This window comes from Dromiciops gliroides, chromosome 1 (genome assembly GCF_019393635.1).
Source record: "Dromiciops gliroides isolate mDroGli1 chromosome 1, mDroGli1.pri, whole genome shotgun sequence".
Taxonomy (NCBI): Eukaryota; Metazoa; Chordata; class Mammalia; order Microbiotheria; family Microbiotheriidae; genus Dromiciops; species Dromiciops gliroides.
The window spans coordinates 61,802,907-61,818,232 of record NC_057861.1 but is presented as its reverse complement, the minus strand read 5'-3'; the positions used below and the strand labels follow the sequence as shown (position 1 = coordinate 61,818,232).

The 15,326-nt window shown below is 41.2% G+C and overlaps 1 protein-coding gene across 1 annotated transcript; it reads left to right on the top strand.

The window, feature by feature from the left end:
• Positions 1-238: 238 nt before the first annotated feature.
• On the top strand, positions 239-845 carry LOC122734972 (60S ribosomal protein L17-like). The gene has a single exon (XM_043976185.1). The coding sequence runs from the start codon at positions 268-270 to the stop codon at positions 820-822; it is 555 nt and encodes a 184-aa protein (XP_043832120.1). The 5' UTR covers positions 239-267; the 3' UTR covers positions 823-845.
• The last annotated feature ends 14,481 nt before the right edge of the window (positions 846-15,326 follow it).

The window sequence follows — 15,326 nt, the reverse complement described above, 5'->3', positions numbered from 1 at the left end:
GGAGAACATTTGCCCTTAAATAGTCCTGCCCTCCCATTCCTGAAATCTTTCAAAGATCATTGATAGTTGCTTAGAAATCACATTATCTATTCATTTCAGTACTTGAGGAGGCAGTTTATCTGGGCCTAGTGATTTGAATTTCTTTTTTGAATCTTTACCCTTTCTTACTCCCAAAAAACCATCAAAAAAAAAAAAGGAAGAGAATCAAAGTTATTAAAACTAATCAATTGGGCTCTTCCCTTGAGCCGTCCTAGGTAATCAGTTAAAATGGTGAGGTACTCTCTTGATCCAGAGAACCCCACAAAATCATGCAAGTCAAGGGGTTCAAATCTCCGGGTCCACTTCAAGAATACCCGTGAAACAGCCCAAGCTATCAAGGGCATGCACATCCGAAAAGCTACCAAGTATTTGAAAGATGTCACATTGAAGAAACAATGTGTTCCCTTCCGTCGATACAATGGTGGAGTTGGCAGGTGTGCCCAGGCTAAGCAGTGGGGTTGGACACAGGGTCGTTGGCCCAAAAAGAGTGCTGAATTCTTGCTGCATATGCTTAAAAATGCAGAAAGTAATGCTGAACTGAAGGGTTTGGATGTGGATTCTTTTGTCATTGAGCATATCCAGGTTAACAAGGCTCCCAAAATGCGACGGCGTACTTACAGGGCTCATGGCCGAATCAACCCGTACATGAGTTCCCCTTGCCATATTGAGATGATACTGACTGAAAAGGAACAAATTGTTCCTAAACCAGAAGAGGAGGTTGCTCAAAAGAAAAAGATATCCCAAAAGAAACTGAAGAAACAAAAGCTTATGGCACGGGAGTAAATGTGGCATTAATATGCAAATAAAAGTGGAAAACCCCCTTTATCCTTAAAAAAAAAAAAAAAAAACCTAATCAATTGGGGCAGCTAGGTGGTGCAGTGGATAGAGCACTGGCCCTGGAGTCAGGAGGACCTGAGTTCAAATCTGGCCTCAGACACTTAACACTTACTGGCTGTGTGACCCTAGGCAAGTCACTTAACCCCAATTGCCTCACCAAACCCCCTCCCCCCCCCCAAAAAAAACCTAACCAATCAGTACAAAAATAGTTATAGTGGCTCTTTTTGTGGTGGTAAAGAATTGGAAATTGAGGGGATGTCCATTAATTAGGGAATGGCTGAACAATTTGTGGTATATGAATGTAATGGAATCCTATTGTGCTATAAGAAATTATGAGCAAGCATATTTCAGAAAAATCTGGACTTACATGAACTTATATTGAATGAAGTGAGCAGAACCAGGAGAACATTGTACACAATAACAGCAAAATTGTGTAATGATCAACTGTGATAGACTTAGCTCTTTTCAAAAATACAATGATCCAAGAAAACTCAAAAAAACTCATGATGAAAAATGTTCTCCACATCCAGAAAAAGAACCATGAAGTCTGAATGAACATCAAAGCATACTATTTTCGCTTTTTTTGTTGGTTTGTTATTCTTCCTTGTGGTTTTTCCCTTTTGTTCTGATTCTTCTTTCACAACATGACTAATGTGGGGATATGTTTTACATGGTTCTACTGTATAACCTATATCAGATTGCTTGCAGTATCTTGGGGTGGAGGGAAGGAAGGGAGGAAAGGAGAAAAATTTGGAAGTCAAAATCTCAAAAAAATGAATGTTGAAAACTATCTTTATGTGTAATTGGGAAAAAATAAAATACTATTTTTAAAAATTAATCAATTTTTAAAACCCATGACATTGTTCCACATCTCCAGATCCCCCACTTCTGCCAAAGAGGAAAGGAGTTGTCTTTTTATATCTCTTCTTTGGGATCATTGGAACTTGCTCTTTATCCTAACTGAGAACTCCAACTTTCTTTTCTGTGCTCCTTTACCTCTGATCTACCTTCATTTTCTTCCCTTCATAATTGTGTTAGCCAGTTCAATTATGCACTGTTTTTTATCCTTGATTTTCTTGCCCCCTTATCCTGGCATTCATACCCTTAGGTCATTCCCATCCTTCTTGTGAGGAAATGGGGATTGGTCTCTCAATCCAGACCTGTTTGAGGAAAAAGGGTTCAGGGAAACCCTGAGCTGGTCGCAATATAGGTCTGCTCCTGAGCTGTGTCCATATAAGGGAGGAATTGAAGAATTGTCCCTGTATCACCTCCCCCATTGACTAAGAAATACTGTGTTCTGATCAGCTAGTTTTTGCTCGTAGATTATAACCCTTCAGTAATTGGACCAATGATGAAAAAGGGGAGGGTCTATTTGTGTTAGGGACTAGGGGATAAAACAGACCTGCAAGCCTCTATTTTTGTTCACCCACCAACTACATACTGAGTGGCCCATTCTCATGAGAATGACAATAAATGAGCCTTTGACACATCACCACCGCTGAGTTCCAGAAAATTATTGTAGGAGTGATTTTCCTCACACTTCTCCTCTGCTACTGCCTAACATTAACCATAAGCGAAAGTGTCACTGAAAATTCTTGGGGTTATTGGATCTCAATTGCTTTAATGTTCCAAGAGAATCACTTTATTCTTTTCTGACTCACTGTCATGCTCCAGAAGGTGGCCATTTCCAACTGTCTTTTCCCTCCTCAAGCCACCAGTGTTATTCCGACTCCCATTCATAAGGCTCATGTCACACTCCTTCCCTACCAGCTTTAGGGGGCTGCCTACTGCTGCAAATGCCATGGACAGGACTTTCATGTGCTCCTCAGTTTGGCTGTAGCCCACCTTTCCAGCCTTTTTTCACATCAGTGTCTTTTAGGCATCCCACATTCAAACTGAACTGATCTATTTGCTATTACCTGAGCCTGGCATTCCATTTCCTGTTTTCTGTGTCCATGCCTGATAGGAATGGTGTGTCTGCCTTAGTTGGCAGGATACATTATTCAAGTCCTGGGGCCTTCTTCCTGACATCTCCACCATTCCTTCCTTTTTCCTGCTGGATTAACAGTTAACCAGTAGAGCATGTTTCTCTCAGATAAGAACAAACTACATAATCAAAGTCCTAAAAGCTTATTCCCACTCCCCAAAATTTCCCTTCCTTTTCCCCACTGAGTCAACAAAAGTTTTATAAAGTTAGAGAAAAAAGGATTGTAAAATCTCAGGGTCTGGCTGTTCCATGGGGTGGGGGCAGCAGTAGAGCCACATGGGGGGGGGGTCCTACATGTTTAGAAGTGTCATGAAGAATATGAATCCAGATGAGGGAGGGACCTTGCGTTAGATCTAGGATAAAAGGGAGGGGAGGACTTTACTGGAACAAATTGCAGTACCCCCCCCCAAAGGGGTGCTTGCCCATTCTTGCAAGACCGAGAATAAATGGCCTTCCTGCTTTGCACCAGACTGAGGGTCCTGCCTCAGTTTACCTGTTTCTTACAATGCCTTTTCATGGACTGTCCTCCATGTTATAATGTGTTCCTTCCTCTTTTCTTCTCCTTAGAAATCTTGAATTTGAAGGCTCAGCTCAGGTGCCACCTCCTCTGACTTTTCTGAATCTCTCCCTCCAGCCCACTCCATCTCTTTCTTGCTCTCTCCTTCCCACTGCAACAACATCTAAATAGGTCTTTCTATCTCCAAAAAGCTCCTCTCTTGAATACAGCTATAACTCCTGTCTCAGCACCCATGCCCTGGACTTACAAAGACTCAGTTTGATCTAGGTAGGGCTTCTCAATCAATCAATCAAGTCTTTATTAGGTACTTACTTAGTGAACAATAATCTCCTTCAAATTTGGCAGTATAGCCCAGGACTCATGACATGTGGAAGAGCCTGGATTGGAGCTCAAGGATCCTTACCCACATATGTGATATTTCCGCTAAATAACATTAGCTAACATTACATAGTGCTTTCTTACACATTCCTTCCTTCCATCATATTCTATATCCAGTGACAACACTTCATCTCCAGATTGTGCCTTTTCTCTAGATGTCTCCTTTCCCCCTTTCCCACCTGGAAGTGCTCTCCCTCCTCACCTGCAAAACTCTGCTCAAATCCCACCTTCTGCAAGAGGCCTTTCCTAGCCTCCCCTCCCTCACTGCTAGTTGTTGTTCATCCTTGTTCTCAAAAAGGACCAGTGTTGTCAGGAGGGTGATGTCTTGATTTGCAAGTGAATTGGATTGGGGGCAGCTAGGTAGCACAGTGGATAAAGCACCAACCCTGAAGGAGGACCTGAGTTCAAATCTGGCCTCAGACACTTGACATTTACTAGCTGTGTGACCCTGACCCTGGGCAAGTCACTTAACCCTCATTGCCCGGCAAAACCAAAACAAACCAAAACAAACCAAAACAAAAAAGTGCAAGTGAATTGGATTTAAGTGAGGCAGAGCTGTGCAGTCAACAACTCCACTCTCTCCTCCAGGCAACAGTTGAGTGCTCCAGATGCAGTGGGAGACCTTGGCCTTTTTTCCCCCCACTGCTATTTTCTTTGAAGGTGACCTCCCATTTATATAGTATATATCTTGTATGTACACAGTTGTTTGCATGTTGTCTTGCCCATTAGAATATAGCTCCTTGGGGACAGGGACCTTGTTTTTGCCTTTTTTTGTAAAGTTTTAATAGACATGTGTTGTTTCCTTTAAGGCTTACAAAGTGCTTTACATATATCGTCCGTTTTGAGATTCACAATAGTTCTGTAAAATAGATGCTGTTGGGGGCAGCTAGGTCGGGCAGTGGATAAAGCACCGGCCCTGAATTCAGGAAGACCTGAGTTCAAATCCAGGCTCAGAAGCTTGACACTTACTAGTTGTGTGACCCTAGGCAAGTCACTTAACCCCCATTGCCCCACAAAAAACAAACAAAAAATAGATGGTGTTATTTACATCCCCACTTTACTGATGAGGAAACATATACTAAGAGAGACTAAGTGACTTGCTACAGGGTCACACAGCTAGTGAATATAGAAGGCAGGATTCAAACTCAAGTCTTTCCTGACTACTCTGCTACATTATTTAGCATTCCACCCAACTGCCTTCCAGGGCTGCTCAAAAATCACAGATTGAATTGGTTTAGGAAGCATGGTTAGTATTCAGAAAAATATCCCCTGCTGATGTTAGCCCTTTCTAAGCCTCAGAGGGGTCTGAGGTACAGTAAGAAGCTGTTAGTACAGAAAACAGTCATTAAGGATGATAACTACTAGTTTGCAGTCAATTACTGAGATTAAACCTTTAATTGTCTGTAACTTCAACAGACCTTCCACGGGAACAAGGCTTGGATGGTTGGCAGAATTTGCCTGCTTAGAGATGAGTTTCTTTCCACAGGGCTCCAGAAAAGCATCTGGAGTGTGGAGATTTTGAGGAAGGACATTGACCAATTGTAGTGCATCTGGATAAGTATGAAAAGGATGGTGGGAGGACTAATGATGAGGACTACTTGGAAGACAAGGAGATGTCTGTGAGAAAATAATTATTAATAATGGATTTCTAGGGGGAAAACCCAGACATTAGTTGCTCTTTTCCCTTTACCCCAGAAAGTTCAGCTCAGGCCAGGGATGAGACCAGGTGAACAAAAGAACTGGAGATAAATTCTTTTGTCTAGATCGTAGGACTGATAGGATTAAACCACACTTAGATAATGGATTTTACTTTGAGCAACTTAAGTGAGGGTCTTTTGCATTCTTGTCTTTGATGTCATTTGTAGTCATGTCAACCAATGGAATTAAATAATGCTAACCAACTAGCTTTGATCAAGGTATAATGACCGGCTTCCATCAAAAGAGCATAAAAGCTTTGACCACATAAGGGTCTCCATCTTGGCTCACTCTTTGCCCCTCTCTTGGCTTCCTGGACCTGCTCCCTTGGCTCTGAATGTTGTCACTTGGTACATGGTTTTAGGCATGTAGGCCTGAAGGTCTATAAATAATAAATGCTTACTGACAAGATGGGTGCAATAGCCATTGATATGTCAATGTTAATCATTGATCATTATTATTGTAACAATTGGAACGACACCACCTGCTGGAGACTTACTGCAGGAAAGCTCCAACATGAAGAGAGGGCCTCTGAGGGCAGGACCATTCGGCTTTCTTTGGCATCAGGAAGTGAAGTTGGCTTGTGGGAGGAGGAAGGGGGAGGCTGGCACGCTGGCTTGCTCTCTTTCCAGAGGACTCTGGTGGAGAAGGGAGCTAGGAATGCTCTCTCCCTTTAATAGATAGATGAATCTAGGCCTTTTTCTTTCTTTTTACCAAATTCTTATTCTCCTTAATAAATGCTTAAAAGTCTAACTCTTGCTAAAGGTTATAATTTATTGGCGACCACTCATTAGATATTTTAGACAGCATAGCTAGAATTTTAGCCCTTACATTATCAATCAATATCAATTACAATCAATAATTTTAGAAAACACAGTTTAGCACAAATAATTTAAAAAACACATGCCTTAGGGGCAGCTAGGTGGCACAGTGGATAGAGCACTGGCCCTGGAGTCAGGAGTACCTGAGTTCAAATCTGGCCTCAGACACTTAACACTTACTAGCTGTGTGACCCTGGGCAAGTCACTTAACCCCAATTGCCTCAGTAAAAAGAAAACAAAAAAAACCCCACGTGCTTTAGCCTAGAGAAGAGAGCATTCCAGGGAACATGATCCTTATCTTCAAGTAGCTCAATTGTTTGCTGAAGTATCTGAGGGGTGCCATGGGAAAAGGATCCAATTTGTTCTGCCCAACCCCAGAGGGCAACATCAGAGAATGGAAGACGTTCAGAATGGAGAGGGAGTGCAGTAGCCATTTAATCTAGCTAGGCAGAGCAGTAGATAAAGCTCTGGTCCTGAAATCAAGAACACCTGAATGCAAACATGGTCTCAGATGCCTGCCAGCTGGTTGGCCTGAGCAAGTCACTGAAACTTCAACTTCAATTTCCTTATCTGTAAAATAGGGATAATAGCACTACCTTCCAGGGATATTGATAGGATTTGATAACACAGTATTTGTTTTTTTTTTTTTTAGTGAGGCAATTGGGGTTAAGTGACTTGCCCAGGGTCACACAGTCACACAGCTAGTAAGTGTCAAGTGTCTGAGGCCGGATTTGAACTCAGGTCCTCCTGAATCCAGGATCGGTGCTTTATCCACTGCACCACCTAGCTGCCCCAATAACACAGTATTTGTAAAGCACTTTACAAACCTTAAATATACAAATTCTAGTGTATTATGACATTTGTTATTTTTGCCCCCACTACAGTGCATCAGACAGGTGGACATCCAGTCTTTGCTTAAGGATCTCCAATAAGAGAGAAGCCACCAACTCCTTGAAGCAGTCCATCACACTTTTGGGTAGTAATATTTGTTAGGACATTTTTCTTTATGTCAGAGCTGAAATTTAAATCTTTGTAAAACCAGCACCATTGGGGTAGAAGTCACAGGGAGCCAGATTTTGGCTAAGTATAAAGAAAGCTATAACAATGAAAAAGCTGGCCAGAAATGGAATGGCCAGCAGACTTGATGGAGGAGGCTAAAAGGGTTAACAGATAACCTATCAATAGTAGCTATCAATAGTACCTGTGAGAAATGGGTAGTTGTCTCCTCTCAATGTGGATATAACTCCTCCTGACCTGTTTGTAGGACAAAGGTCTCAGATCCCCTCCTCCCCCTCAGGTTAGTAAGGTCACATGGTTCAAGGAGCCCTGGTCTCAATAAGGTCCACTCCAGAGTTGTGTCCATATAAGGAAGTATAAGGTCCACTCCTGAGTCATGCCCATACAAGGAAGAGGGGTGGGAATACTGCGTTCTGATTAGATAGTTTTTGCTTGTAGATTGTAACTCCGACCAGTGATGAAAAAGGGGAAGGTCCATTCACGTTAGGGACTAGGGTATAAAACAGGGCCTGCGAGCCCCCTTTCTGGGCACCCATTTAACTGCACACTAGGGTGCCTCCTTCTCATGAGAAGAAAATAAAACCTTTGTCACGTTGTTGCTGAGTTCCTGAGAATTATTGAGAAGAGGATGAATTTTTCCCTCACAGTACCTAAAAGGGATAACAGAAATTTAGGTTTGTGTTCTTACAGTAACCAAGAGGCTTCAGGCCCTATCAACCCATACTATCAACAGAGACAGTAACTAGGGACCATTGACCGTTAATAGCCATTAATATTCCTAGATGACACAATACCTAGAAACCAGATCTTAAATAAAGAGATACCATAAACACAGAGACCCTCTGATTTTGACAAGTTTAAACATGTCTTTAGGAGCATGTGCAGAAAAGGCCACCTTATGAAGGTAAGCCCCCAGAACACACCTCCAAGGAAAAAGGTACCCGCTTCAGGGGTTGGCTTAAGCCCCTAGGAACTCCAAATTAGGATAGGCCCTCCCCTATACCTCCCTAAAGTGGAGATTATGATAATGAGGAGATAATTAATTTCTTTTTTGTTATAAATATAACCATCTTTCTTCCCCCTATTAAAGACACCAATCTCCATGCTGCACTCCTTGTGGTCACTCACGGTATTGCAATAAAACTTGGGAAACTGAGTCACTGAATCTTGTAATTCTTTGGGATGCCTTAAGATCAATTTGATCAATTAAACCCACCCCCTACATCAGCCTTAGCAGGGTGAGCCTCCTGTCACCAGAATGGTTTACAGTAGAGTCTGGATAACCAGTTGTAGAAAATTGTTGTAGAGGAGATTCTGGATACCCACTGAAGTAAATCCCTTGGAGCTTTGAAATTCGAATGATTCCCCAAACAAATAAGTCTTAGATCTTCTCTGTCTCAGGGCCTTGATATGTAACTTTCTCCCCCCTTACTTCCCCACCTCCTTGATAATGTTCACTAGCAGGCAAGTGAAGAAGTTTATGTCCTGCTATCTGGACTAAATACCTTTTCCATTCAGTCATTCAACAAATATTTGTTAAAATCTTTAATGTGTGTGTGTGTGTGTGTGTGTGTGTGTGTGTGTGTGTGTTGGGGGAGTTGGGGTGGTGGTGGTAGTGGTGGGGTGATGAGGGAGGCTGAGATGAATTAAACATAGGGGACATTCCTCAGAGATCTCACAATCTGGTTGGGGAGATCACCCAGACACATAAAAATACAATATGTGGTAAAATGAGGAAAGAGCAATAAGAGACAGAGAGAAACAATGCTGGGAAATCAGAAGAGGAAAAAATTGGTTTTCAGCTGGGCTTCTGTTGGAACACTTGGGCTTCCTGGAGGAGGTAACATTTAAACTGGGTCATGAAATAATGAAAACATTTACTTTGTGCAAAGCACAGAGCTAAGCCTGTGGATACAAATAGGAAAATACGACGGTCCCTGCTCTTAAGAAGGGGAGGACAACTATGGAAGTTTTCAGCTGCAAGTCAGACAGAAACATCCCCTGGTCCTTAAAGTATAGCAGCAAAACAGATGGAAATGCCTTTTCCTTTAATCTCACATCTAACAACAAAATGATATGAGTTTCTAATGTTGAACTCGGTTACAATACCAGAGACTTTGGTAGCAAGAACTTTCTTTTCTAGCAGTAGCTGTGCTTGTAGGCCCTATGGGAGCAGTTGCTGGGCTGCGTCTCCAGAGGGCATTCTTCCTGTGCTAGAAGCTGAAGTCTTGCCACTCCTAAGGCCTTGAAGGATGGGTAGGGTTTGGATGTCGAGATGGAATATGAGAGTGGACCTTCCAGGTGGGAACACAGAGGATGGCTTTTTGGAGATTTTAAGGTTAGTTTAAGTTACAGTAGTTGTAGGGGAGGAGTTAGATTGGAGCAAGATTTGGGAAGGACTTCAATGAAAGAATTCATAATTGTCTTCTCTGGCCATTCTACAGAATTTCTAGACCTTCCCCCATAGACTTTTTTTTTTTAAGTGAGGCAATTGGGGTTAAGTGACTTGCCCAGGGTCACACAGCTAGTAAGTGTTAAGTGTCGAAGGCCAGATTTGAACTCAGGAACTCCTGACTCCAGGGCTGGTGCTCTATCCACTGTGCCACCTAGCTATCCCCCCCCCCGCCCCCATAGACTTTTGTTGTCTCCTAAAGGGCATAAAGAACAAGCACTATTATATGCCATGTACCCAGTCCTGGGTCAGACCCTAGAGGATATGAAATATACAGAAGACACAGTTTCTACCAGGAGACAAGACGTATCAAGAGAAAAAGATGAGAGACAATACGTGATTGCATCATTCAGATGGACATGTAAAAGAACTAGCATAAAGGAAGGAGCACTGGACTGAGTGCTCCAAATACTCTGGGTGACTTTGGATAAGTCGCTTTCCCTCTCTGATCTTCAGTTGCCCTGTCTGTAAAATGAAGGGTTTGTATAGATGATCAGTTTCTAGTGTTAACATTCTGGATGTCTCTGAATTTAGAGAGAAGAGACATCCTAAGGTTGGAGTAGTTGGGGAAGGCTTCCTGGCAGTGAGACTTCAGTTGGGGGGGTCTTTGAAGGATGGTAAGATATAGAATAGAGGAGAGAGTCTGCTCTGCTAGAGTATTATTGAATTGTGGAACACCCACACTGGAATGACCTAAGAACATAAAAGGTCAGAGCTAGAATGTTAGAATTAGGTGGGCTCTTGGAACAACAGGTCCGAGCAGGGAAGGATCTCAGAATATAGCATGGTAGACCTGGGAAGGCTCTTTTTTTTTTTTTTGTGAGGCAATTGGGGTTAAGTGACTTGCCCAGAGTCACACAGCTAGTGTCAAGTGTCTGTGGCCGAATTTGAACTCAGGTCCTCCTGAATCCAGGGCCAGTGCCCTATCCACTACTCCACCTAGCTGCCCCTAGGAAGGCTCTTAAAGCCCCAATGTCAGAGCTAGAAGAGACTTTAGAGCACAGAATATAAAATGCAGACCTGAAAGAACCCTTAGAATTGCCCTTATAACAAAGAAAACTATTGGATAAATGATCTTGCCTGACAATGTATACAGTTCCCTGCCCTAGTAATTAATCTCCTGCCTCTATGCCAAGAGGAATGAATGAATGAAAAAGGAGGAAGGTATATTTCATTATTTGCTTTCTAGGACCATAAATGTTTTTTTTATATTATGCAGACCTTGACTTCCTTTGAGTATCACACTCACTCTTGCTACATGCCCGCCCCACCCTCTGTTCTAGTTGGATATACCATGGATTGTATCTTTTGCACCATTTTTCAAATGATCATTGGTAATATTCTGACAATCATAATACATTTTACCATTGCTCTTTGGATTGTCTGCAATTATGTTTCTTTTGAGATCATGGTGTTCCATTATTTGTAACCATAAAGCTTAACTCTTGTAATGCTGAACAGCTTGGGTTCATTGAAAACACCATGGGCCAAGCTAACATACAAAAATGACAATTCTACTTAAATAAATTTACCTATTCGGTGCCATAATAATCAGACTACCTAAAAATTATTTTATAGAGCTAGAAAAAATAACAAAATTCATCTAGAAAAACAAAAGATCAAGAATATCAAGGGAAATAATGGGAAAAAAATGCACAGGAAGGTGGGCTAGCTGTACCAAAATTGAAGCTTTATATAAAGCAGCAGTCATCAAAACTATCTGGTACTGAGTAAGAAATAGAGTAGGGGATCAACGGAATAGGTTAGGCACAGGAGACACATTAGTAAATGACTTTAATAATGTACTGTTTGATAAACCCAAAGACTCCAGCTTCTGGGATAGGAATTCAGTATTTGACAAAAACTGCTGGGAAAACTGGAAGAGAATATGGCAGAAACTAGGCATAGATCAACATCTTACACCTTATACTAAAATAAGGTCAAAATGGGTACATGATTTAGACATAAAAGGTGATACCATAGGTAAATTAGGAGAGGAAGGAATAGTTTACCTCTCAGATCTTTGGAAAGAAGAACAGTTTATGACCAAACAAGAGATAGGGAACAGAATGAAATGCAAAATGGATGATTTTGATTACATTAAATTAAAAAGGTTTTGTACAAACAGAAGCAATGCACCCAAAATTAGAAAGGAGACAGAAAACTGGGAAATAACTTTTATAGCCAGTACTTCTGATAAAGGCCTCATTTCTAAAATATATTGGGAACTAAATCAAATTTATAAGAATCCAAGTCATTCCCCAATTGAGAAATGGTCAAAGGATATGAACAGGCAGCTTTCTGATGAAGAAATCAAAGCTATCTATTGCCATATAAAAAAATGCTCTAAATCACTATTGATTAGAGAGATGCAAATTAGAACAACTCTGAGGTACCACCTCACACCTATCATATTGGCTAACATGACAAAAAAGGAAAATAATAAATATGGAAGAAGCTGTGGAAAAATTGGAACACTGGTGCATTGTTGGTGGAACTGTGAACTGATCCAACCATTCTAGAGAGCAGTTTGGAACTATGCCCAAAGGGCTATAAAGCTATGCATACCCTTTGATCCAGCAATACCACTATTAGGACTTTTCCTCAAAGAGATCATAAAAAAGGAAAAAGGACCCACATGTACAAAAATATTTATAGCTGTTTTTTGGTTTTTTTTACATATAAGGTATTTTATTTTTTCCGTTACATGTAAAGATAGTTCTCAACTTTTGTTTATACAAGCTTTATAATTTCAGATTTTTCTCCCTCCCTCCCCTCCCTCCCCCCTCCCCTAGACAGCAGGTAATCTGATATAGGTTATATCTATATATCTATATACATATACATATATATATACACACACACACACATATATATACACATAATAACATTAATCCTATTTCTGCATTAGTCCTGTTATAAGAGAAAAAATCAGAGCAATGATGAAAAACCTCAAAATAGAAATAAAACAACAGCACCAAAAACAAAAGAAATAGTATGGTTCATTCAGCATCTATACTCCACAGTTGTTGGTTTTTTTTCTTGGATTTGGAGATCCTCTTCTATCAGGAGTTCCCTGGAACTCTTCTGTATCATTGCATTGGTGAGAAGAATATAGTCCATCACAGTAGATCAACACTCAATGTTGATGATACTTTGTACAATGTTCTTCTGTTTCTGCTCATCTCACTCATCATCAGCTCACGTAAGACCCTCCAAGTTTCTCTGAACTCCTCCTGCTCATCATTTCTTACAGCACAATAGTATTCCATTGTATTCATATACCACAACTTGTCCAGCCATTCCCCAATTGATGGGCACCCCCTAAACTTCCAATTCCTTGCTATCACGTAAAGAGCATATAGCTGTTCTTTTTGTGGTAGGAAGGAATTGGAAACTGAGGGAATGCCCATCAATTGGAGAATAGCGGAACAAGTTGTGGTATAGGAATACTATTGTGCTGTAAGAACAGATGAGCAGGAGGAGTTCAGAGAAACCTGGAAGGACTTGCATGAACTGATGCTGAGTGAGATGAGCAGAACCAGGAAAACATTGTACACAGTATCAACAACATTGTGTGTTGATCAACTGTGATAGACTTGATTATTCTCAGCAATACAATGGTCCAAGATAGTTCCAAAGGACTCATGATGGAAAATGCTCTACAAATCCAGAAGAAAAAAAAAAAGAAATGTTGACTCTGGATGCAGATCGAACCATACTATTTCTATTGTTTTTGTTGTTGTTTTTATTTTTTGAGGCTTTTCCTTTTTGCTCTGATTCTTTCTTCTCTCATTACATGACTAATGCAGAAATATGTTTAATGTGATTGTACATATATAACCTATATCAGATTACTTGCTGTCTTAGCAAGGGATGGAGAAAAATTCGAAACCAGAAATCTTATAAAAACAAATGTTGAAAATTATCTCTAAATGTAACTGGAAAATAATAAAATATTTATATGGGAGGGGGAACACCATGAAGATTCTAAGTATCATCCAGCATAATCTTTTCCCCTTATTTGATTTGGGATTTCACACACTGTTCATCTCTAGTACCTGTCCTAGATAAATATATTTGTTTTTGTTTTTGTTTTTGTGGGGCAATGAGGGTTAAGTGACTTGTCCAGGGTCACACAGCTAGTGTCAAGTGTCTGAGGCCGGATTTGAACTCAGATTCTCCTGAATCCAGAGCCGGTGCTTTATCCACTGTGCCACCTAGCTGCCCTAGATAAATATATTGATGGACTTTCCCACGGGGGTGCTAGACCAACTGCTTGTCATAATTTGACCTCTATGAATTCTTTATCCATTTTGCTTTTCGTAATGTGGATGGCCAGAACAACCTATTTTGAAAAAGTCACTATGGATCCCCCGGAGGGCTTTCTGTTGTTGCAGGCTCTCAATAAAATCAGCACAATACCATTTGCAAACAGTAATGAATGAATAAAAGAGAGGTAGTGACAGTGGCAGACTGACTTCCAAGCCAGGAAGATTCGAATTCAAGTCTCCCATTTGCTACATCCTGGTTATGTGACCCTGGGCAAGTTGCTTGGTCACTCAGAGCTCCAGGTACCTTTCTTGAGACTTTAAATTGCACAGAATGAATTCCTTACATTAACAGAATCACAGATCCAGTCCCTATCCTATATGCCCAGCACTGTTCACGGTTTCCCAGCATGAAAGGCCGTCAATAGTTTGCAGTTTGTAAGAGTGGAGAGGAAGGATGTGTGTCAATGATGGACCCACTGAATAATAACATACATTCTATCCCAAAGAGCTTAGAGGCAATGCATACTGTGTTAAGTGACGGAATGCATGGAAATGGTGGGAAGACCATTTGGGTGAAGCCTAGTCAGATGGCAGAGCAGGAATTTGGGGACAGTGGCAACAGCAGCAGCTCCCCGTGCAATATGGCAGGAAGATGCCCAGAATGAAGTATGGTCCAGAATCTGGAGCTGGCTCAACACAGTAGTGTCATTTGTAAAACTTCAGGTGAAATCTCTTTTTTATTTGTTCTTTTTTTTTTTTCTGGGGCAATGAGTGTTAAGTGACTTGCCTAGGTCACACGGCTAGTAAGTGTCAAGTGTCTAAGGCTGGATTTGAACTCAGGTCCTCCTGACTCCAGGGCTGGTGCTTTATCTACTGTGCCACCTAGCTGTCCCCTCTCTTTTCTATTTGGACCTAATGCAGGACATCCTCCATCACATTGATATAAAACCATGAAATGTATAGAAAGTGAGTTGAATCACCCCTGACCTACTAACCTTACAAGGGGATTGTGAAAATTTAGTGAGGAGCTTTATAATGTTGGACCCCCTATAAAGTACTATTATTAAGGGAAAAAAATCACATTTCAAAGATATGAATACATTTAGAGATAGTCTCCTTTTCTTGCCCAGGCTGGAAGTGCTATCAGGCCACTCTTGGTCCAATCCCACTACTGATCAGAAAGGAAACTCAGCCAGTTCCTCCCTCCTTAGGTGGCCTGGTGCCTCCCCATGCCCAAGTGCTCACCATTTTTGTGCCCAAATTAGTGTGGGCACCCAATTGGCTTTAACCCTGCTGTACCTTGGAACTC

Excerpts from the sequence above, each read along its gene's own strand:
- LOC122734972 (XM_043976185.1), top strand. The coding sequence starts at position 268 with ATGGTGAGGTACTCTCTTGATCCAGAGAACCCCACAAAATCATGCAAG.